At 51.7% G+C, this 25,267-nt stretch overlaps 1 protein-coding gene across 1 annotated transcript; it reads right to left on the bottom strand.

Annotated features, from left to right (window-relative positions):
- Nucleotides 1–3,029: 3,029 nt before the first annotated feature.
- On the bottom strand, nt 3,030–25,189 carry Urb2 (URB2 ribosome biogenesis homolog). Its single transcript, XM_046432023.1, has 10 exons — nt 25,079–25,189; nt 23,486–23,624; nt 21,912–22,088; nt 16,832–20,141; nt 13,455–13,615; nt 11,865–11,975; nt 10,382–10,624; nt 8,170–8,257; nt 5,555–5,694; nt 3,030–3,456 (listed from the first exon to the last, which is right to left on the bottom strand). The coding sequence occupies exons 2-10, from the start codon at nt 23,609–23,611 to the stop codon at nt 3,259–3,261; spliced, it is 4,554 nt and encodes a 1,517-aa protein (XP_046287979.1). The 5' UTR covers nt 23,612–23,624; nt 25,079–25,189; the 3' UTR covers nt 3,030–3,258.
- Between the last annotated feature and the right edge of the window lie 78 nt (nt 25,190–25,267).

The following is a 25,267-nucleotide window of genomic DNA, read 5'->3' on the forward strand; positions in this document are numbered from 1 at the left end:
TCTGGTCTGGTGAGCTTGCTGCCTGCCTAGAGTCCCATCAGAGCTGCTACGGAGGCTTGGGCAACGTGGATACAAAGCTGCAAAGAACACCCACAGGGAACAGGAGGAGAGGCAGGGCATGGCAGAGTGACCATAGGAAGGAGAGGCTGAGGGCTGGAGCCCATGTGGAAGAGCCAAGGGCAGCAGAGCACAGGCAGACCAGGGCCCAGGGCAACAGCAGCAATGCTGCTTGTAGCCACACTGGGTGCAGGCTGAGCAGGAGGAAGGAGGAATGGAGCTGCAGCCCAGGCCTCCATGACAGCTCTGATGGGACTCGAGGCAGGCAGCAAGCTCACTGCCAGGACAAACATGGAAGTGCCACACCTGAGCCTGGATGTTCCCTGCTGGAAGGGGTCACAACCTGCACCCTACCTGTGCCCCACCTGCTCTGCTCCGCCCACTCCACCCCTCAGTGCCACAGCTGCACCCCACCTGTGCCGGTGTAGGCCATCCTGGGGCCAGCGTGGCCAGGCCCAGCTGTCCTTCCTGTCCCTGAACCTGGCCTCAAGGACCAACCCAGGAGGCAGGTTCAAGTTCCCATTGTTTAGGCCCCTGAAAGGTGGCCAGCTCCATCTTCAGGTGACCCTGGGAGGTTCCCGCTGGAAACTCAGCAGGGAAACAAACTGCAGCATGGAGCACGAGCAAAAGGCACTGGCGGGCATTAAGTGAAGCAGGTCAGACCCGAGGTCGTGTGTTCTTCCCTGCAAGAGCCAGAGAAAAGGTGTGGGGAGCGGGGGTCCTCATGAAAATGGAAGGGAGGCCAGCAGAGGAACGGGTCGGGCCCACTGAGAATGAAGCTGACTGGATTTCACTATTGCACCTGTGCAGGTATGAATAGGTAACAAGGAACCCTGTGTAATTATAATGCAACATAAAAGTAGGGGGGAAACGGGCAGGGAAGGACCAAACAGGCCGATGCAGAGGACTGTCCTTTCTACACGCAGCCAACGTAGGATGTACAATTAGACTGGGGATGGGAAGCTCTGGCTCTTTCTCTTAGGTATTCAGAGGTGTTCCTCTTTGCCTACTCCAGCCACATACACTTCAAAAACAGTAAGAAAATAAACTGGGCCTCTGAGGGCCACCATCCCAACGGTGCAGAAGTACACACACGGCTGACTGAAAAGGGGCATTGGGAGACTCCCACAAGACAGAGATCAAAAAGCAGACCTCCCAAATGAGACGGACAAGGACGCTGCGTGACCCTCACACAAGAAGCAAACACGTGACTGTGACACCACCCTCATCTTTTAGAGAAATGCAGCACATTCCTGTCAGGGAGACAAAGCCAACAGTGCCAAGTGACCAGGGCAAAGGTACCCCTGTACCTTTCCAGAGGGCAATCTGGCAACACACACAGAAGTCTTATAGCCTGACACAGTTTCCAGACTGCTCACAGGAGCTGGCCCTACACAAAGACTTGGCCACAGGAGCCAGCCACAAAAGGAGATGGGAAAGACCTCGACATCACTAGAGCCAGTCAACCCAGCAGCTGGCTCTGCTTAGTGGACCACTGTGCAGCATTGGGAATGACATCAGCCATCTCCACGGACCCAAGATGACACTGAATGATTACAAATGAAGCCACTAAGCAGCTTTTACAAGTGTACTTTTATCAGCCTCACTATGGTATGCTCACACATCCCTCCTCGTCTACACACAGGATAACGAGGTGCTCCAGGGTGGTGGCACATGGCACCATGAGTGAGTTTTCAAGCTTTCTTCCCTTTTCTTTTGCTCAAGTTGCTCAAATGAAAACATGGTGCTTAGTATGTTAGTCAGCTTTTCATCTAAGACGAAATATGGGACAAGAAGCACTTTGGGAAGCCAAGAACAGTGGCGCACACCTGAAATCCCAGCAGCTCGGGAGGCTGAGGCAGGAGAATCTCAAGTTCAAAGACAGTCTCAGCAATAGCAGAGCAAAAAGCAACTTAGTGAGACCTGTCCCTAAATAAAATACAAAATAGGGGTGGGGATGTGGCTCAGTGGTCAAGTGCCCCCGAGTTCAATCCCTGGTTAAAAAAAAAGAAGCACTTAGGGGAGGGAGAGTTGGTTTCGGCTCATGGTTTCAGAGTTCAGTCTGTGGTGGGCTGACTCCATTGCTCTGGGCCTGAGGTGAGGCAGAGCTCATGGGTGTGGTACAGGAAACTGCCAATTCATGACAGCTTCACAGCAAAAGAGAGCCAAGGAGCCAGGGACAAGACACACCATGCCCAAGGCACACTCCAGTGCCCCACCTGCCTAGTTACCACACAGTGCTCCACTCACATCATTAATCCATCCAATGGATTACTGCACCAGTGAGGTCCCCGCTCTCCTAATCAAATGTTTCCCTTCTGAACATTCCTGCATTGCCTGATGCATGTGCTTTTCAGGAAACACCTCATACCCAAACTGTTATCAATTAGGCAATGAAAACAAAATTATTTTAATAAACTGAATGGAAAAAATTAATTCCAAAATGAACATAGAGCAAAGCAAAAAGAGCCCTGGTGCCTTGCTAGGAGTAGCCACCCTCCAGACAGGTGCCAGGAGCCTCCCAGGTGCCTGCTGCTGTCTCAGCAGACACAGCTCCCTGGAGCCAGGGTGCTGTCTCCCAGGGACATCAGGAAGGTTCTCAGAGGGGAGGCAGAAGCATGGCATCTCAGGAATCTCTCCCCCATTATTTCTGGCTTGAATTTAAAAGGCAGAGGTATTTAAACAGGATTTAATTACAAACTCATGCACCAGAAGCAAAAATCCAGTTCCTTATAGCTGCTAACCTGGGGGGGCGGGGAGCAGAACCCACTGAGCCAGGACGAGAACCAGCAACCCTTCTACTGAAGCAATCTCATTCCAGGGTCTGCTTTCAGAATTCTAACGCAACACATACTTACAAAAAGACACACTGGGCCAGGGGTGTAGTCCATGGTGTGAGTGTGTGCTCAGCGTGTGAAGACCCTGGATATAATCCTAGACCAAAGGTAAGGAGTGATGACAAAAAGACAGACTGAACCACACAGAAGATATATTTAAAAAAACATGATGTAAAAATACAGAGTTTCCACAGGTCAACACGGCACCAGGACATTCAGGGCCTTCACCCTCTACACTGCTGAAGCTTCAAGGCTATGCTGCCCAGGCTCTCCGAGGGCGCTGTACCATGTGGCCCAGGTGGTATATCTGATCTCCTGCATGTTCGGCTTAGTGGTCCCTGAGGTAGTCACTGTGTTGCGAGGCCTAGGCAGTGTACCTCTTCTCTCCTTCATTCTTGGCTTTGTGGTACCGGAGGTAGTCACTATGCAGTTCTTTAAAGACGTCTCTGGCCCCTGGCTGTAGTGAGGTTCGGAGGAACTGGACATCAGGCTCAATGCATAGGTCCAGAATGAGGTAGATGCCCTCCTGCAGTAGGTCCTTCACAGCGGGGTACAAGGTCACCTGGGAAGCAAGGCAGAGCTCCATGAGGACACCTGGGACAGACCTCAGAGCCTTGGGGCTTTGGATATCTGATTTTTAAGGCAAGAAAAAGTCAACCTGTACAGTGCTAGGACCACTGGTCAACATACAGAACACCACTAGCAACGCCACAGTTCCCGAGACAGAGGAGCAGTTCAAAGCACTCACCCCAAGCCAGCCACAGAAAGCCCTGGTGGTAAAGGGGATGGGGCAGAGAAGACGAAAGCTGCAGCAATGTCCTCACCTGTTCCCATGGTGGCTGCTGACCACAGGCGGGACAAGACAACTGGGCTGCAGAGAGTTCTGCCTGGCATGTGCTCACCTGGGTCTACCCATCAGGAAGGTGCTCCCACTGGAAGCAGAGGGTGTGCAGTCTGTCAAGCTCCACCTGCTGTCTAGCACTTATTTAAACCTAAAAGCATTGGACTGGAAAGACTGACGGTGCTCTTGGTAGAAGCTTCCAGTACATAGGGAGCCTTTTTCTCATTACTGAATTTAAAAAACGATGAAGGCTATAACATACACTGCAACCAATGGATTTCAAGATTAAAATAACACAATGGATAAGTGAACACTAGGCCTGAAAACGAGGCCAGGAGACCAGAGGCCTCTCCTAAGGCAAGTGTCGGAATCGCATGACCCAGGGCTCCCATCACTGCTTGCTCTCTCGGCCTTAGTGAAGTGATCTTACTGCCTCATCGTATTCTTTAGTAAAAGAATAAGATGCTGATTTTTCTTTCATCAAAGTTTGCATATTAAAGAATCTGTGCTTGGAAATACCACAATTCACACAAATGCTACACAGTTGCAGTTGCCAAAGTAGGGGTGTGGGCATGTGCCACTCAAGGACCATGCAGGGCCTCTGGCGCTCTGTGGTCTGCACTCCAGCAGGCAAAGACCCAGCTGCTCAAACATGTGGCCAGGCTGTCCCCAGCCCCCACGTCCACACAGAACGTGGACAGGGCCGCTAGCTGAGGCTAGCACAGGTAGGTCATAAGATCACCCAACAGTCTTAGTCCTGCCTGAAGCAGGGACAGGGAGGCGTGCCAAGCAGTCCACTCAGCCAGACACCCTGGAGAAGGAGGCCCATGTCCCCAACGCCCAGTGAGCATCCCAGTGTCCTGATTCGCTCACCATGCCATGCTCGCTCCTGTGCACAGCACGCCTGCAGGGGAGGCTGGCTCCTTCACAGGGAGGCAGAAGCAGTAAGACAGGAATGCACTACACAGCAGACGGACACACGAGAGTGCTCCACATGGCCTGCTCTCTGGACCTGCCTAGGGCCACTTAAGAAAGCAGGTTGGTGCAGCCCAGTTCAGTCCTATGGCAAATGTACTGAGGATACCACAGGCTTCCAAAAATAAGCAAGGACATCCCAATGTGAAATGACTCAGGCCACAAACTCGTGACCCAGAACACTGAGCTGGGAAGTCGGACTAATCTGACCAACTCTGCCTGCCTCTTCACCTTGCTATCTGCTTTGAGCATCCGGGGCTGCTGAGTCTCACAACAGCGGCCCCAAGAGTTAAGATCCCTGCCACGCAGCAGAGGACTCAGATCACCAGCCCCTCCTCACTAGCCTGGTCCCACAACAGTTCTCATTCTTAGTTCTGAGTGGCATGCCACCTGTCAGATCACTCAGGGCATAGATCAAACTAGGTGCCGAGTTTGTGCTAGAGTGACAACAAGCCGAGGAGCCCTGGCACCTCCCAGGTGAGGCTCCACTCAGGCCTCAGGCCAGCCCATAGTGATGCCACACACACTTGGCCATGCACAGGACAGTGGGCTCAGGCCCACTTGTCTTTCAGGGAAGAAGCCACTCATGGGCTATGGAAGAAGACCTTGGGGCAGGGCACAGTGCCTGCAATGCCAGAAGCTCAGGAGGCTGAGGCAGGAGGATCCCAAATTCAAAGCCAGCCTCAGCGATTTAATGAGACCCTGAGCAACTCAGCAAGAACTTGCCTCAAAATAAAATAGGTTTGGGATGTAGCTCAGTGGTTGAGTGCCTCTGGGTCAATCCCCAGTACCATAAAATAAAAATAAAAATAAAACCTAGAAAGACACTCAACCTGTACTTTACCTTTTGCGCCTCCGTCACGTACTGGGCCACCAGGAAGGGGGACGACGTGGTGAACTCCTCGGACCGCATGGCAATGTGGCTATACATGCGCTCCACCAAGCGCGCACACTCCAGGATCACCGGCAGGTCATCCGCACATCCTGCAGACAAGGGCCAACGGGTTAGCTCCAAACACAGCACAGTCAGACCAGCTCCTCCAGTCCTCTACCATAAGCAGACACCTGAGTCTCTACATTTTCCAGGCTCTCTGATTGGCTTATTTTGAATAAAAGAGAAAGGAAAAAACATATGTCCAAATATTTACCTAGACACCCAGGGGAGAAAGAACATCTACAACACTCAAGAGTGCGTGGGATGTTGAAGAGTCCCACCAGGAAAATAAGACTTTCAGGACGACATCTAGAACTGCTCCTGCGTGTCAACAGGAGACGCACGTCTACAAGGTAGATAAAACGGGAAAAATGGCAAGTTGTCTTACAGAAAAACAACTGTGCACTAATATCACATGATTCAAAAAAATAAGATGCCAAATTGCATCTGTGCCGTGGTGAGAGTTGGACAACTGTGTGATGGACAGGTGGATATGGACCTCACCTTGTCACAAGGCAGCCTCTGGCCTTCTGGGACCCACTTTCCTGTAGTGCTATGGCCCTCAGGCCCTAACTCAGTCCAAAAACTCACACAGCCTACGCCTTCCCTGCTTGGCTCAGCTTGGTGGCAGCCCAGTTCTGTAAGTCTAGAAAACGCAGGTGAGAGACTGGGGCTGAGGCTCAGTGGTAGAGCGAGCACTTGCCTAGCACATGTGAGGCCCTGGGTTCCATCCTTACCACATAAAAATAAATAAAAGTATATCTACCTACAACTAAAAAATATTTTTTAAAAAATGCAGGGAAATGTAGTGACACAGAGCACATTAGCCACAGCTGCCTGGGGCTGGGCCAAGAGGTCAGAGCCCAAGGCACCCATAGGAAGCAGCGGTGGAGTGCCCCCCGCCGGGACTGCTGTGCTTTCCACTGCTGCAGGCTGTTGGGACTCATTCGGCCCTGCACTTTGAGCAGAGGTGGTCTGTCACACAAATGCTGGACCTCAGTGAGGCTGATTCTTAGACAGGCAACACGTTCTGTAAACACTGAATGAGTGTACGACCACCTCTAGGGGGTGTAGTCTTTCAATGCGATTCCTGTGAAGCTACAAGATGGCAGCGCCAGGGGGCACTCCACAGCCCATGGCAGCCCACCGCTTCTCCTCCTTTCAGAAGCTCACCCTATTGTTTCCAATGAGCACCTGGCAGGGGCTACTTCAGCCCCTGACTTCATGTATGGCCACTTAAGAGTGCACCAGATAAAGGGAACAAACAGATGCATGTAACTGGGCTAGACAATGTGTGCACGTGGCAAGACAATGACGAAGGACTCAGGGGGCAGGCCAGGCTGCACTCCACACCACAGGCCTCGGCCAGGCCTGCCCATCTCCCATCTAGGCAGACAGCACCATCAGAACAGTGCCCTTAAGGCGCTCGGATGGGATCTATCTGCGGGTCTCAGCACAGGACAGCAGGCAGCCATTAGCTGCGAGCCCAGGCTGGTGTGAGAGGAAATGTTCCCTAGCCCTGCTCTTCAGCAGACACAGTCCTCCATCCTGAGCACAGAAGGCTAAACTTCTCACTGTGCCGCTGCGTGGTCTCCAGCAGAGCAGCTGAGCACTGTGCTCTGCTCTCCATTGCAGGCCAAGGACCTGGCTTACTGCCGCAGCCTGGGGCACCTATGGGAGGTGTCGAAGCCTGCTCCTGTCAGCCCAGGCTGCTGGGTTGGGCTCCCCAACATAACCTCCCATCTGACCAGGGCATCCCGCAATACCTGGTCCCCATGCTTGAGTACCATGTCTCAATTTCAAAATCGTGACGTAAAACAGCAAGTCCTACTTCAGTGCAACCCTTCCCAATAATGAGAACTTCCCCAAATCAGAAATGCAAAGAGCATTCACACCTTCAAAGCTGAAAAAGACCCAGACACAGACCCTGGTACTGCCTGTGACAGGGTGAGTTTCCCTGGAGAGAGGCATGACCCTGTGGGTCAGGTGAGAGGGAAGGTGCAGGGCCTTGCCTCAGCTGCGTGTCAGTGGGAAGCTTGCACCCTGCTCCTTCTGCCTCCCAGAAACCACCCATTCAAGGGCAGGAGCACAGTGCCATCTGTCTCTGTCTCTTTTGGTGTTGGGGCACCTTAGCACTGAGCCACAGCCTAATCCGTTTTGACTTTGAGACAGGGTCTCACTAAGTTGCTGAGGCTGGCCTCCCCTGTAAGCCGCTGTGCCTGGCTGGCTGTAGTCATAAAAATGACTATAAATGTAGTCATAAAAATATCTCCTATATAAGCTATGTGGTCAAAAAAATTTCCTAAATCTACATACTTTTCTTTCCAGAAAAAGAATTGTTTCAATTAAAGGTGACAAACATGTCCATTGTTTTGAACAGGATAAAATGAGTTTTATTTTTTCTTTAATATCTTGAGTGTTTATTTGATGACCTAAACTCGGCTTAGTAGATTTATCTTAGTTACATCTGTGGCCACATGATAAATATACTTGGAACTGCCTCTGAGGCTGCTATTCTGAATTACCTTTGTCTTTCTGCCGCCCTTCATGCATAACTGAGAACACCAGTCTGTTGAAGGAGTTCAGGAAAGACGGGATGGCCTTCAGCACCACCTGCAATGGCAGATCAGAGAATAGAGTGAGCGTGCAAGCATCTGTCCACCTGCTTCTCTCTTCACCTTGCCTTGCAGGCTCACAACAGGCGTGCCCTGCTGCCAGGAGGCTCCTCTGGCCTCATCTCTGGTGTGACTGCTCACCCACCCTGCACTTGGCTCTTTAACCCTTGCTTCCAGTCTGTGGTAGAGGTTCCACACTGAACAATTCTAGAAGCTGGTGGATAAGCTTGGCCTAGAGCCTGCTGAAGCTGTGCTTTCCCCTAAGCTGGTTCTAACACTCCTGGAAACAAACAGCAACAACACCTGACTCATTCAGATAGAACTGGTGCTAGGGAAGGGCCTCACAAGCAAATCCACATAAAATGGGGAGCAAAACTCCTCTGTCCAGAGGGATGAAAAGGTCTGCTGGGACTGTTTTAAACATGTGCCAAAATGACAAAATGCTTCCTCACATTCAACCCTTTTGGGAGCAGACCACACGCCATCCCCAGCAGCCCCGTGGGATGTGCACACATATGGGGAGCAGACCACACCATCCCCAGGCAGCCCCAGGCAATGGGCGCACACACCGCCAAGGCAGCCCTGGACGATGTGCACACACACACCACATGTGCACACATGCGCCGTCCCCAGGCAGTCCCGTGCAGTGTAATACTCAGGTTAAACCAGTGCACACGCTAAGTACAGCTAGGTATGCATCTCTAAGTCAGGCCAGTCTGCAGACCACACATGGCCATGCTGTTAGGAGGCCAGTGGTCACTGTGCTGGACTATACAGAAGCCACTGAACCCTTTACTTGACAGCATTGCCCTGCTGTGACTCAAGCGTGGGACTGACTAGTGTCTTTTGTGAGTATCCAGCAACATTCTGAGCAGCACTGCACAGGTCAAGTCACTGCACGCCCACAGAAAGGCGGGCTCTGCCAGCATCCCCAAGAGCTGCCACTCCCCAGCCTCTCCTGATGCTCTGTCACCTTAGGGTGAAAAGCCACAAATCCAGGAGCAGACCCTCTAAACCACCTCCTCACATGACTGCAACAAGTCATCTGGCCTCTGTGTGTGTGTGTGTGTGTCTCAGCTTCCTCCTCAGCAAACGAGGACAATGATGGGCTCTCACAAGGACTGAGACAAGACACGTGGCCGCCAAGCGTGGCACTGGCAGCCAGCCTTCTGCTGCACCCTCAGGTGTCCCTGAGAATAGTGGGCATCTGTGTCAGTGTGGATTCACAGTGTGGTCACCTGTGTGTCCTCCCATTGCCTAATGTTCGGATCACAAAACGCTCCCATGTTCCTGTCTAGGTCTGCTGAATGCTCATGTGATCGTAGTTTCCTAGATCCACACAGCCTCTTCGCATGTCACCACTTCAGGAAATCCTCCATCTCTTGCAAAACTCCACAGCCTTGGATTGTGACTGACTGGCACTGCAGGGGCACTTCAGTTACCTAACAACTGACAAGGACCTGACAGGAGAGGCAGGGCCACGGGTGATGGCTGGCTGGGGAAGGCTCTGGAGTAAGCCCAACTTGGTAAGTGCTTAGCTTGCCAGAGATGATCTGTCTGAAAAACTGTGCTACTGGCAGGTCTCCCCAGAACTGCCGAACCCTGGAGAATACCTGGGTGCTTGTGAAGATGCGAGTACTTCACGTTCGGGAGTTCTCACTGCATGCAGTGAGCCTTAGAGCCCTGGCCCAGGACATCCCAGTGCTGACCTCCACTGCTTCACCACCAGAGGGGTGACTGCCTCCCTTGCAGGCCAGCAATGGGGGAGGCAGCAGGTAGGCAGTGAGTGCGCTCTGCTGCGTTGTGAAGCACCAAAAGCAGTCAGTCTACTCTGAAACCAGAGCCAGGGACCTCAGTCCTCCACCCACTCAAACTTGAGCCTAAGAGACTTCAGCAAAGCAGGGGTCTATTCAAATACGAGCCCTTGAATATCAGTAACGAGCACCATTTGATGTGCGAGACTCAGCAAAGAACGCACAGAGCCCAGTGCTCGTCTAAAGCCTAGAACTTCCTGGAGCCAGTCTGCTTAGCAGAGCACCCTGCAGGACAGGCCGTGTGCCCTGCTGAAGGCTGGAGTCCCCTGCCCATGCTGTGGAGACTGCTGGCACCCTTGCCCCCTCACCTTTGGATGACACTGCAGGATGGAGAAGAGCACATTGTGTAGCCCCAAGAAGACTCTGCCATACTCTGGTGGCCTCAGGTGATCCAGAGGGACTGTCAGCAGGATACTGAAGGCCAGGTTGACGTGGTGGGGGTTGCTGATGGCCTCCTCGCCCTGCCGCAGCAGGAGAGCCAGGACATCTAGAACAGGTTCAACCACTGTGAGGACCACGGGCCGCTCCTGACAAGCCTCTCGGCTTTGCAGCTAGAGGTTGAGAGAGGTAAAGGAAGAGAGCAAAACTGATTCTCCAAGAAACAACACGAATGCTGAGCACTAGCAGGCAGAGGAGACCGTCCATGCTCTAAATGAACTGGTGAAGGGTAAAGGAGGCCAGTCACACCCAAGGCACCTGCTGTGGATGCAGACACTTCTTGCTGGACTCATTTACTGCACAGAGAAGCTGTTTTCACAAAGGAGTTGACACATCCAGGTTCCCACAAGAAAACTAGACGTCAGACACACATGATAGCATTTTCCCAAAACAGGCCATCAGTTCCACATCTGGGACCAAACGTGACTTTTTAAACTTCTTATAAATCCCATCAAAGATGTCTAATCATTGTTCCAGAAAATAAAGAGAACAGACTGGAGAAGAGGGACAGCTTGAACCTTCCCCAAGTTCACCGGGGACACCCTGCGCCGTCTCTGACACTAAGGGCCCCTGCTGTGCTGGCCATGCAGAGGGCTTGCCACACATGAAAAAAGTGAAGTGGTTCCAACCTGCGCAGCATGCAAATGACCACATGCCATCAGCACCCGACCCCCCACTGGCCTTCCACTAGGGATGAGCAGCACACATGCGGGAACCACCTGCTTCAACCATGGTGCAGACTCGGGAAACACAGGGTGGGTGAGGGCCACTCTCCATATCCTCTCTCTGGGTGTACTCAGACCCAGAGCACATCCCTCAGATAGCAGGGCCAAGCAGCACTGGGGACAATGGTGAAACAGACACTGCCCTGGGCACCATCGCCAGGAGGTTCTGGTCAGGCTCATCCCAGGGTGGAAGTGCCAAGCCTGGACCAAACTGAACTAGGGTTTTGTTCAAGTGAAACAAAGTCAAGTGACCGCTGGACATAGGTCCTGGGGAAGACAACACAGGACCCTCCTGAACCTGACACTAGCAGCCACTCCAGGGGCATCTCCCTCACAGTGCCGCAGGCTTACACCCCCTCCAATGCACACACATTCTGCATTGAGCACAACATCTGTGGGGATGAAGCAAGCCCCAGCCCCTCCTCCCTGAGTCACGTCACCCAGTGCTTCTCATGCCTCCTTCCCCATCCCCATGCCAGGGCTGCAGACGGGACACACAAACTGGGCTGCAGCTCATAGCCACCAGCAGGAAGCAGCCCAGAAACACTACCCCAAGCCAGAGCCCCGTGCTGGCTGTCTTCAGGGAAGAGGGGAAGAGCAGGAGAGCACATCCCCAGAGGCCACTCACCGTCAGAGCCGAGACTATCTGGGGACATGCACGCCACAACAGGCTCGCTTTCTCTCCACTGAGCGGGCAGCTTAGTAGCAGCTTGAGCAATCCAACAGCAGACAAAACAGCCTGAAACAAGGGGGGCACTCAGCGCAGACAGCTCCCAACCTGGAGGAGGAACCTTCACTGCTGCTGATACCTTGACCCAAGAGCCCTGAGAGCCATGCCGAGGGCAGTGACAAGGCCTGAGGATGAGTTCTCACCAGCACCTAGAGGCAGGGAGGCGAGCACAGCTCTGGCAAAGTGGGGCCTTTCAGGAGCCTCTCAGCCAGGCTCACAAAGGGGCCAGGACAATGAACTCGGCCATTCACCAAGACTCTGCGGAGGACGCTGACTGTCCCTCAGAGCAGGAGTACCAGTTTTCAGATAGGAGGGGCTGGAAGAAGACACTGGGTGAGGTGCCATGGCCCAGGTGCTGGCCTCAAGCCACAGTATGGGTGCCCACCAAGCACATCACACCTTGGGTTTTGGCCTCATGACAGCCTCTTCTTCCCTAATACTGTGCAGCCCCACACCCCTGGCCCACACCCTGCTGCTGCTCTTGGCCACTAGCCCCGCTCACCTCTCTCTGGCTGTGCACTCTCGTAAACCCATGTACTCCCACACCCCTGCCCCTGAAAGCCTCATGCCCAGCCACTTCCTCCCCTACCCACCCTCTGCTCTGGCAGACCAGCACACTGCCTGCACTGTGCTTCTCCTCCTATCCCCCAAATCCTGCCATTCTTCAACCCTCAGTTCAAGCCTCCCTCCTCCTGAAGACCTCTGACTGGCTGATTTACATAGAAACCTGGAGCTAAATTGCCTCAATTTGCTGGAGGAAGCCCCAAAGTCCAAAGGCCAAAGTGTGCTCCAGAAACACAGTCCAAGTTCCAGAGATGGGTCAGTGCGCAGGCAGGGGAGTGGCTAGGTAGAGCCCTTGTGCCCACCAAGAGACTGTGCTATCCCTGGACCCCCCATTCTTCCCCAGAATTCCCAAATTACCCTCCCTAGCTCCCCTCCCACCCAATCAAAACTGATCACAAGGCATCAACTAGGACCAGGAGTGAAGGCAGCTGGACCAGAGGCCATGGCTACAGTCCTGGTCACCAACTGTCAGCTCCATGTGACAAAGTTTCTCTGCAGTCAATGACTGGGACCACCCAGAGGAGCTGATTCCAATACCCCAGTGCTGTGTGTGAGTCATTCCCAGTAGGCCACGCCACAAGGGCTTTCTTAGGACCTGCACTGGGCTGCGGGACTACATGCTTCTCCAGTGCTGGCCTGTGGACTGTGTTCATGTCAGGCTGTCTTCACGGAAGTGTGGCGAACAGGTGGAATTTAAGCATTCCGTGAGTCAGTATGCGTGTGTGTCACACCTAGCTTCTGTAAGGTAAGAAGGCAGTTTGTAACCTAGGACAGTCCCCTTTGAAATCAAGGGTTCCTCCCATGGCTGAGCTTCTGTTCTCAGCAGGGATGTGCTTGCTTACTTTAAGAATGAGTGGAATCCTAAACAAGCCCACTGGCGGACAATATGTGAGCCTGCCATGCGGGCAGAGGGAGGGTACCTGCCTGCATGTCTGCCGTCCACACATGACGGATGTCCAGTCCCTGGAGAACAGACTGGACCACCAGCCCAAAGTCCTCCATCGTCCCAGCCTCCAACATCTGGGTGAATAGGGCTCCCAAGTGAGGCTCAATGTCCTGGGCAGCCAGAGCAGGGATGGCAGGATCTGTAGGAAAAGAATCCAAGGTATAAAGAAGGGACAAAAGCCAGAGTGGCTGTGGGAGGCGGTGAGCAGCCATGCAGACTAGCAATCCCAGCTCGAGGGGCCTGGGACACTCAAGTGCTGGTGAACACAACCCTGGCAGTGCCACTGACATAGAGCTACACCAGGCAAAGTGTGCATACACAGTACACATGCCGGCCACCAACAGCAGGCTCAGCAACAGTGCACTCTGCCCTTGGCAGCCTGTCAACTGGTGCCTATTTCCTTGGTGAGTCATATAAATTCAGTTAGGGGCAGCAGTGGGAATGTACTTTTCACTAGACAGGAGTACTGGAAAGAGCAAGAGAAACTTAACCCCCAAGAATGCTACCTGAGTCCTCCAGCCTTCCTTCTCTGGCCCCAGCTTGATCCTCCAGCTGACTGACCACCCCATCTTGCCAGAATGCCTTCCACTGACCAGTGTGTGCCCACTACTCTCAGAGCTGGGGGCAAGGGACCAGAAATTCTATGAGACAGAGCTAGGTCTGAGACTCCTACAAGCTGTGAGACCCTAACTCCTGGCCACTCAGCCTTAATCCCCTCATCAGTGAAGTAGGCACTATAGCATACTCCTGCAGCTGGCAAAGAGGAGGATGTCATGGTGAGCCCTCTCGTGCATGCTCCCCTCCACCCACCCACCACCCTTCACACAGCTAGGCTTGGCTGCATGGTGTCCCCGAGTCCTGGCTGGGTGTCTAGAATCTCATGGCCTCTCTCCTGGGATCCATGAAGACGCTGTCACTTCTCAGACCAAAGCCAGCGGCTCACTGCTTCAGAGCAGGAGACAGTTCTACACCCAGAAGGACCAACGGTAAAGCTGGCTTCTGTGACCCCAGGGAGGAAGTCGTTCACTGCCAGGAAGGATTCTTCATAAAGGCTCATGTGTCCAAGCCAAAAGCCACACCTGAGCCACTAAGGAGACAGGGATCTCCACAGGGTAACCTGTGTGGCCACTCTTCAGTTCTCTGAGACCACCTTTGCATTCCCTGTTCCTTGCTAGTGCCTTGAGCCACTCCTTGCATGGCATCTCTCCAGATGGCTCTCTACTCTGACACTTCCCTGGACAGTCACATGGCTCAGGTGTGAGGGCTGGACTAGGGACAGGCAGCACACTGGTCTCACCATAGCTGAGGCTCTGTCCCTGGGGTCAGAGGCACTACATGCACAAGGACACAAGAGTCAGAGCTTAAAGACTGCCTCAACTTGCCACGGCTTGCAGGGGATGGGGGATAAGGCATTCTGTTAACAAAAGGGCCAAGCGGCCAGAGCTCCAGACCCCAGCTGCTGTTGCCTGGGAAGCCCACATAGGAGGCTATTGCTGGTCTCAGTGAAAGGCTCAGTGTTAGCCCCTGTAGGAAGGGGAACACCACTCCTTGAAAGACTAGCTGATAGGAAGATACAACATCATGCCGAGCTCCTTCAGCTGACCCAAAGTCCAGCCAGAGGAGGGCACTGACAACGGCAGCCTTGTTCAGACCAACTTCAGATTTGGCACAGACCCAGGCAGACCAGGTGGCTTTACTTCCTACAAGGCCCCACTGACCCTCACAGCTTCTCTGTGGAAAAGGGAGCTCAGCACATACTGAGGGTCAGGCTGGGCCCAAATCCTCAGCTTCACCTCAAAAGACTTGTCTTAGGTGGGTGTGGTGGCCATGACTGCAATTTTAGACACTCAGGAGGCTGAGACAGGAGGATCACAGGCTCAAGGCCAGCCTCAGCAACTTAGCAAGGCTCTGTCTCAAAACAAAACAAAAAGATTCTGTAGGTGTAGCTCAATGGTAGAGCATCCTGGGTTGAGTCCCTAGTACTATAAAGACAAGACTGTCTTAACGCCTAGCCCAGTCCTTTAGCAAAGCCCTATGCCAACCATGGTGAACTGTCTTAAAACAGGACAGACTCTGGTCCCACTAACCTTTGTTAGCCTTTGGAGAGAAGTAAAAGTCTATATTATTTTCATATACTAGTGACTGTAATAGATTTTCATGATTTTTTATTGCATTATCTACTTGTTTTTACATAGGCTTGAAAGAGGCACTCAAAACCACTAATCTATCCTTGCTTATAGTAAACTAAGTCATAGAAGAAAAGTGTTTATCCATTACGACATCAGTGTGAAAATGGTATATAAAGAGAGCATGGCATTGCCACAACACTTGAACACATGGCTGTTCTAAGTTCTGCATGTGCTTCCAGCCCTTGTATACATACATGTACACTTTCTGTAGTTGTAACGATAGCACATTTAGCACTTTATGTTGTGGGATTCTGGCTTAACACTGATGCTTGCCCATTAGTTCTAAAGCGCCTCCATAGTTATCATTGTAGGGTTTCAGTGACCCATTAACCTCAGCCCTGAGATGGAGGGAGAAACCAGCTCTTTCTCGCTGAGCTGTTTGAGGTCCTGGCTAGCTGGTCCATAGGGCAACCTCCACTAACATCCTGCAATGAGCCACAGGCAGCATGAGGAGTGGGGCTGGGAAGGTGGCACTATCATTAAGGAGCCATAGGAGGCCCCTACAAACTGAGCCATTTGCAATTTTTTTGAGTTGGCAGATTTTACATCTATTAAAAATCAAGGGCTGGGGATATAGCTCAGTTAGTAGAGTGCTTGCCTCACCTACACAAGGTCTTGACTTAAATCCCCAGCACCACACACACACAAAATCAAAAAACAAAATCAAGGTATAGCCCTGAGAGTCTAGGAAGGGTGAAATTAACTAATGCCAGGCATCCACAGCCAAAGCAGGTTAAAGGCCAAAAGAGAAAGGGGGGCTAGATTTCAAAACACACACACACAAGGGCCAGCAGAGCAGAGCAGCGGTGAAGCATCTGCCCAGTAGGTGTGAGGCCCTGGGTTCAGTCCCAGTACTAAGGAAACCCCCCTCACACACACACACACACACACGGGACCTTCTCCAGAGTCGGTGAGAAACAAGGCACTGAGGGGCACACCTGCAGGCCGTGCTGTGCTGTGGGAGAGCCACAGACCCACTGTTCATGCCTGCCTGCGGTGTAAACAGAAAAGGAAACCCTGGGGCCAGCACTGGGAGGGCACCCTTCCCACTGTCCCTGTGGGGCACCTTGCAAAGACAGCAGGTATCACTCCTTGACCAAAAGGAGAGGCATGCTGGTGACAGGGCTCCAGCTGCCCAAGCCCCTGCTCAGGAGAAGACATCTTACCTGCAAGAACTGTCCTCACGGCATGAAGTATGGAGACAAAAACAGGTCCTTCTGGGGGATGGAGTGCAGGGGCCGAAAAGAACAGAGTTAGAAACTGCAAAGCTGCCTGGAAAGACAGAGTGTCCCTTGCCAGGGCTGGCAACTCCAACAGCAGTCGGGAGTAAACACTCCGGTAGAGGGCAGCGTTGGTGGGCACTACTCTGTCCATCCCTTGTGAAATCCCAACCCAATCTGGGTGCTGGCTTAGGTCCACTTCCAAAAGTGTGGCAACAGCTGAGAGGAGGGCTGAGGGCAGGCAGTGGCCCCTGGTCCCTGGCACCAAGCATGGCTGCAGACCAGTGGCCATCTGCAGCATAGCCTGCTGCAGCAACTCGGGCAGTGATGCTGGTGCCTCCTGCAGCTGCCTCCGGTCCTTGACAAGAGGCCCCAGGACTTGGCACAACTTGGTTAGACACACCAGAAGCAGCTGGCTGCCCAGAGGGCTCTGGTTTCCCAACTGCTCACTGAAAGCTGCCTCAGTGTGCAATTTACACCTTGAGAGGAATGTGGTGATTTTCCCAAAATTGAGCACCAAGCTCAGTCTGCTCTGGATGAGCATCTGCATTAGCTGCTCCAAGAATGACCCCACCACCTGGAGGAACTGCAGCCAAGAGGGGTCATCCACCTCAAGGCAGAATCCACCACTGGTTGGCAGCAACGAGGTTAGCACAATCTCAAAAATATCACTGACGTACATGACCCTGAACACACAGCGGGCATTCCTTCCCCTCTGCAGGCAAGCAAGAAGCTGGTAGCAGGTCGTCAGGAACTGGAGGGCCAGGGAGGAACAGGAACGCCCCTGTGTGCTGACAGCCATGGTCAGTAGCAAAAGAAAGTAATGCAGATGATGGGGTGGCAAGAGGCTGTCCAGGTGCAGAGCAGAAATAATGTTCAGAAGCCCCAGGAGGTCTCCTAACTGTTCATCCTCCAGCTGGATCGGAAAGTCACTCTTGAGCAGGGACAGAAAGTTCTGGGCAATTTCTCCTCTTGGTCCTACACCTTCAGGTCCAACTTTTGCAAATCTGGATTCCCAGTGAGCCATAACTGTGTGGTCCTTTTCCAAAAGCCAGGGTAACTGCTGGCTGAGAGAACCCGGGCCACTCTGGGAACCGGAGCACAGAATACTGGAACACCTTGTAGCTACGCACCTCAGGAAGGCAGAATGGAGGGACTGCACCTCTGGAAAGAGAGGGCTGTGAAGGAGGGATGTGGACACTCGCTCAAGTGTAATGGATGGCTCTTCATCTGCAGAGGCTCCCTGGGCTTGGCTGGTTGGCAAAGTTCTTAACAGGACCCTGGCCAGGTATCTGACGTCATCCAGACATAAGTAGGGTATTAATATTGGGAGGTTTGACACTAACAAGTGCCAGTGTGCTGCAGGATATGTAGATGCACTCACTGTTCCTACCTGCCCGTCCCAGGAAGCTGTCATCCTTAAACTCAAGCTGCCCCTGCCAGAACCAAGAATATAGGCAGCATCACACCTCAAAGTCTGGAGGACTTGCTCGGACTGGGAGCTAGTCTGCATTAGTGTCCTTCTCATTCTCTGCAGGTAGAGCTGTTCCAAGCAATATCTACCAAGAGATCTGGACTGGGCTGTAAACTTCTCGACCTTCTTCCAAAGCCGTGCTTCCACACCTGGGAGTAACGAAGGGTAGTTGGAGATCTCCAGCTGGGTCCCAGCCACAGAGCAATACTGGCCACAGTTCAAACTGAGCATGGCATCCACCTGGGCCCAGGTATAAGAGAGCAGGAGTGCAGAGTCACTCACCTTCTGTAGCCACAGCTCAGACTCTGGGCCTGGGGTGTCCAAGAGAAAGGCCAGAAGGGGCTTCACGAGCTCTCCCAGCACCCTCTCCATCATACACTGTGCCCGCCGGATGACAGGCAGGGGTGTGCTACTGTCCAGGCTGGGCATGTTGAACATGACGCAGTGTAGCAGTGAGCTGAGGGACAAGGACTTCAGGGCCATGTCAACATCACTTTGCAAACAGGGTAGGATTAAAGACTGGAACTTGTCCAGCACAAGGGACCACATGTCCAGGACCTGACTTGGTGGCAGTTCCAGGAGGCATGCGCAGAGTGCAGCAGAGGGGCCCGCAGCCAGCACAGGCTGCCTCAGTGCCTCTGCAGCTGGGCGGCAGATCACTCCCAAAAGCTCCTCAAACAACCGTGGCACCTGTCGGAGTTTGGCATATGTCTGGAAGAGGGTGTGAATAAGCACCTCCTGGGCTTTTTTGGTTCGAAACTCTGTTACTTCTGCATCAATCCAAGCTGAAGACAACAGGTCATCCAGATCTGGCTCCAAAATCAAATGATTGAGAGATATCAAAATCTTGAGGCAGCGGAACCAGGCTGGCACAGGTGCTTGTGGGTGGTTTATCAACAGCTCAGCCACCCCGCGGTAGAAGTGGAACTGCGCCTCCCCATGTCGGATCCTGTCAGTGGCCACATTGTAGATGCTGCTGCTAGCCACGGAGCTTAGCAGCTGCTCCACTACCAGAAGCTCTGTGGTCCAATCTGGTATGGACATGGCTTTCCCTGGCTCCTCTTGAAGGTGTGAAATTCGCAGGCAGCCAAACAGCCTGGGGAGAGCCTGGAAGCAGAGAAACTGGTTTCCCTCCTTGAGGTAAGAATCCAGAAAGAGCCTGTACAACACAGCGACCGAGGTGGCCACAATGGTGGCATGAAGGTGCAGTTCACAGTGGCCAGCATCCAGCAGTCTGGTCACCACTGTGTCCAGGGGAGTGAGAAGACTCTTTGGGGTCCCGATCTTTGTGTCTCTTTGCTGCTGGCCCAGGAGCTCCTCTGTGTAGGAAGAGAGCATATCAGGCTGAAAAACTCCCCCTCGAAGCACAGCCTCAAGCTTATTCCTGACTTCCCGGCAGAGCACCTGGGGCACCTGGCCCTGGCCAGCCTGTGTCCATGTACCCCCAGAGAGAAGGTGCCTCAGGATCAGGCAGGGCTGGAGCAGGTGCCCGGTCATTTCCCCAAAGACACGTCTGGGGTTGGCCTGCTGCTGCTGAATCAAGAGGTAGTGGCCCAGGGCCAGGTGAATGACCTCAAGTAGTGGGGCTGCCACAGCTCCCTCTGGCTGCCTACAGGCTGACCAGCACAACTGGCTCAGCAAGGCCACCAGCAGTTCTTGTTTGGCCGTATAGATGACAGCCAGGGCAGGCGTCGAGAGGATGCCCCGGCAGCTGCTCAGGACAGCAGAGATGTTTCTTTGGGATCCTGAAAGAGAGAACTCAGCTATTCTCTCATTGATGATCTGAGATTAAGAGAGAAAGAAAGCTCATTACTTCCCTAAATTCACAATTACACAAAATAGTACCACAGAATCAATCAGCTCGTTCTTCTCCCACACTTGGTAAGAAAGAGATGTCCAGACTATCATATCTACGTGAACTTGACATTTGCTTAGAGCACTGAAAGGCAGCCAAGCGCCTGCTTTGATTCATTCACACACCTACCTTTTGCCAGTATCAACTCCAAACAGGATTAGTGCCTTTGTAGGTTTGTTCGCCATTTTTTAAAGGCTGGGCTTTAAAAGGTTTAAATGTTCTTCTCAGCCCCTGAATCTGTTAACTCAGCTCTGATAATACCAGGTAGGTAGACAGTGGCATTTGGATCATGACCGTGTGATCTAACATGTTTTTATAGTCAATTATATGTTTCCTTCTTTAAAAAAAAAAAAAAAAAAGATACTCTATAAAGGAAAGCAAATTGCCAGTCACTGCTCATCACTATACAGCAGACCCACTATCTGCTGCTCTCAAAATTCCAAAATTCAAAGACAACAGAAATGAGAGCCAAGCAGATTCCTAAATTCACTGACAGGCAGAATGACTCGCTCCCTATGGGAGGTAAGAATCCAACCTGTCCAGGATGCTACGCTACCTACGAGAAGCACCGTCACTTCCACCTAGCAAGGGCTGACTCCGAACTTCAGGGCTGCTCTGGAAAGCTGCAGCAGACATGCTGAGTCCTTAGAAGTCAATGTGCCCCCATGGGCTCATCAGTAAAAATCTTTCCCACTTTAAAAATTTAAGTGTAGTAAGTGTGGTTTCTTGAACATTGAGATGTTCTAAATATTCCTTCCATGCTCCAAAGGATGGTTCAGAATGACCCACTGTCTGTTACTTCAAAGCGCACAGTGGAGGGCCTCATCCCAAGAACCACCTGCAGCTCATGGCATTCTCCTCCACTTACTTCCCCTCTGCCCATGCACCCATGAGGGTGAGGCTTAGATCTGACGGCAGGCTTTGTAATCAGCTCCAGCTGGTTCAAATCCCAACTCTACCTCATACCACCCACGTGATGGGAGGCAAGTTATGTAACCTCTTTGAGCCTGTCCCATACAAAATACTCCTTAGTAGTAGTCCTTGTGTAATTAGCTATTCTCATGGCATTTCAAAGTACTATGCTGACAATGAAATTCACATCTCTGACTTCAGCTTTCAAAATTACTTTCAGTCAAAAATCTTTGAGGGCCAGGGGTTGTAGCAAACACTTGTAATCTTAGCTAGCCAGGAGCCGAGGCAGGAAGATCACAAGTTCCAGGCCAGCCTGGGCAATTCAGTGAGGCTGTGTCTCAAAATAAGAGATTAAAAGAGCTGGAATGTAGCTAAGTGGTAAAGTGCCCCTGAGTTTAATCCTCTGTATTGAGGGTAAAAATTAAGACTAGCATAATTTGCTGGCTACTTTTTCCAATTAAAAAGGTAATCAAAATCTGTTCTGAATAGTTCTAAGCTCTTATTTATTGACTGAACCCAGGGGCACTTAACCACTGAGCCACATCCCCAGTCCTTTTTAATATTTTTATTTAAAGATAGGATCTCGCTGAGTTACTAAGGCCAGCTTTGAATTCATGATCCTCCTGCCTCAACCTCCCAAGCCTCTAGGATTACAGGTGTGCACAATTGTGCCAGTCTAAGCTCTTCTTTAACATTACATATTATAAAAAGCTTATTAGCATAGTCCAGACCACTTGATATAAATCAATAAGTCACCTGAAATTTCCTGAATGTTCACAAGTTACCTTGACGAGGGAGATCTGAAGATTGATTGTCTTTCCATTCTTGAAAAGATTCTGCAATTTTCTGCTATGTAGAATGTTATCTACATAGGCCCAAAGCCTTTCAACAACATCTTCCGTCAGTTCAAGTTTTTTCTTATAAAATGCAACCAACGACTGTCTTGCCCAATCAAGTAAAACCTGAATTTGAAGGAAACATATAAGTAAATGAATTTCTTCTACAAGAGAGAAAGATGTTGAACACTCTGGGAACATCCAACCAAATCCAATTGCAAGGAGAACACTCTCCTGGAAAATTCACTTGTGGTAAAATTACATCATGTCAACGCCAGGGCATCTTAACATATTTGCTTTTAGAAGAATAAAAAGGGCCAGGCCTGGTGGCTCATGCCTGTCATCTCATCAACTAGGGTGCTAAGGCAAGAAGATCCCAAATTTGAAGATAGTCTCAAAACAGTACCAAAAAAAAAGGATTTGAGGATGTAGCTCAGTGATAAAGTGCACTTGGGTTCAATACCCCAAAAAGGAAAAGAAAGGGAAAAACAGCCAACTTTGTCTTCATCTGGGACCAATTAAAAATTCCAGAAGAAATGCTAACATCTTATCCTCTTTCCCACGCTGTGCTGAGTTTTAAGAGGTAGAAGCTCGACTGCTCGGAAGGTGGCCACAAGTGAATCACACACAGAAAGCAAAGGCGAAAAGAGTCAGAACCCTGGGATCTGTGTGGTGCTTCCCCAGTCCACCTTCAGCGCAGCCAGGAGACAGTCAGTGTGGACTGATGCACAGGGCTGGACAAGAGGGGATGCATACATGTGCCCTCCATGACTGTCCATGTGAGAGCTGTGAGAAGTGGTGAGGCCTCTGTTCCAAGTGCCAGAAATCCCAGAGCTGCCAGGAATAGTAGGAAGAGGGGTCAAGCAAAATGGGAAAACTCTCAAGGTAAGGACAGTGAAGATTCCGATCACACAGCCTGTCAGGCTACCCATATCCGACCCTGAGCAGCACCAGCCAGGCAACCACCAAACTGCGAGGATGACTCCATGTGCAACCAGGTGAGGACAGGACAGGTGTTCTACAGATTTCCCCTGAGCACTTCCACAACATGATCCATCTCCAATGTCTTATGCTGCCTCCTTTAATACCAGTATCAGGATGTGTGTCAGTCCAATCTCATGAGTCTTTAGTCGGCCATCCTACTGTTATCCCATTTTTAGCCAAATAAGCTTGAGCAAACAGCAATGTCTGTGGGACCAGCCTATTTCCAGCATGGCTTTCTCCACACACCCCACAATTTTGGGGATGAGACCCAATGCGAGGCAAGTGGTCTGCCACTAATCTATATCTCCACCCCTTCTCTGCACAGATTAATACTAACACTTTTCCACTTCCCAACCTTCAACCTGAAAGAAGTCAGGAAGATCTGACTCCTTTTTTCACTGACGTTACCTTTAATCAATCTCCAGCAAAGTTTCCTTCCCAACTTTTCTAATCTTTTTTTCTTTTAAATAAATACCAACATGCAATTTGTACAGTGATTATTTTATATCATAAAAATATAAGTGTCACATTAAACTTACTTGTTCTTTATTTGGAAGGAAGCACTGGTGGGAAACCCAAGCAAAGTGAGCAAGCTTTAGTTTATCTTCCCAGGAAGTCGTCTTGCTCTTAAGCTTAAGGGAAATGCCAGAATATACAGCAGCCATTGCCACCCGTTATCTATAATCAAAACAACAGAAAGTTGTATTACAACAAGAGCAAACTTAACAGGCATCAGAAAAGAAACAGCAGGGGTCTTATTGTATACTATTAAACATTTTAACAAATTAAAACACATCAATGACAAATTTCCTAGGGGAAATTCAGACAAAAGTGTGCAGAAGACATGTTACAAATATTTCTGCTGTGAACACACGCCCAGAGGTAAGTGCAAACAAGGCAAAAACCAAACCACTGGAATGGAAAGAATCATTAACTCTTCACATAACCTCTAAAGTGTACTATGTATTACCTGTTAAGATAAATTCTGTTAAGCAGTGCAAAGAAATAAATATGCAATACAGTATTAGAAAAAGATGTTTCTCCAAGGAAAAGAGGGGGCATTAACTCATCCCAAGAGAAACACTGTTATCTCTGCTGCAACAGTAACTCCCCACTGTAAAGTCAGTACTCACAAAGAAATTTACACATCCCACACACCCCCACATACATATCTGCAGAGAAGACTACAACAGATACACCCAGTTATATAAAACTGAGGCAAGCAGCTTTGGATTTAAGTCATAAGCAAAATGTTAAGTTATTTTCATCACAAAAAATGAGCAATTTAGCTCAAGAGAAAAAACTTTCTGATACACTACATACAAATAGTTATCATAAATAAAAACAAAATAGACTAACTCAAGAACTGAAAAAACATCACAGTGATTTTTATCTTTCGGTCAAACCAAAGGAGGGCTGCTGCAACTGCAGCCACCTGGCAGGGGCATCCCTCCCGGGGGCGTGGCCACCTCCAAGCCCCCAAGCTGGCCCAGAGCCACCAGGGAGGAGAGCGGGTGAGGCTCAGTTCTGGTGGGTTCTCCCTCTGGTGGGGCCCAGCCCTGAGCGAAGAAGACTAAAATGGGGGAAGGGGCTCACCCCTTGGGGGAGATTCAACGCGGGGGTGGGGTGGGGGCGCCGGCACTCATCCCTTGGTTGGAGGCAAGGCTTATCGCTGGGCTGTGGGGATCCCGGGGATGGGGGTGGGGGTCTCATTCCAGGAAGGAGATTCATTTCTTGGGGGTGGTTCATTCCTTGGGGAGGTATGGGGGGGTTGTCATCCTTGGGGGGGGGCATTCCTGGGAGGGTCCATCCCTTGGGAGTGTCATCACAGGCAGGGCTCGCCCCGTGGGCGAGGGCTCCTGGATGGATACCTCATCCCTTAGAGGCATTATGGGGGGTAGCTCATCCCTGGGGCGGTTCGTTGCTTGGGGGGCTCATTCCTGGGGAGGTTCATCTCTTGGGCTGTTATCACAGGCCGGGGTCGCCCCGCGGGAGGGGGCTCATCCCGTGGGGGCCTCGTCCCGGGGAGGTCCATCCTTTGGGGGTCCCACCGCAGGCGGGGCTCTCTCAGCCCTGCCGCCCCCACCCGCAGGGACAGCCCCGGCCGAACACGCCGGCCGCGAGGGGCTCACCTGGCAGCTCCGCCGCTCCGCGCCCCATGCGCTGCGGGCGCTTCCGGCCGACGCTGACGCGACGCCGACAGGGCGGGGCGAGGCGGGGCGAGCTGGCGCGCAGGCATCGCCAGCCGAGCGCCGAGTGCGCCCTGGCCGCGGCGTCGGCGTCGGCGGCCCAGCCCGGCGCGCCCGCTCCGTCTGGCGGTC

This window comes from Marmota monax, unplaced genomic scaffold (genome assembly GCF_021218885.2).
Source record: "Marmota monax isolate L192 unplaced genomic scaffold, Marmota_monax_Labrador192_F-V1.1 WCK01_AAM20220418_F8-fsc00071, whole genome shotgun sequence".
NCBI classification, from domain to species: Eukaryota; Metazoa; Chordata; class Mammalia; order Rodentia; family Sciuridae; genus Marmota; species Marmota monax.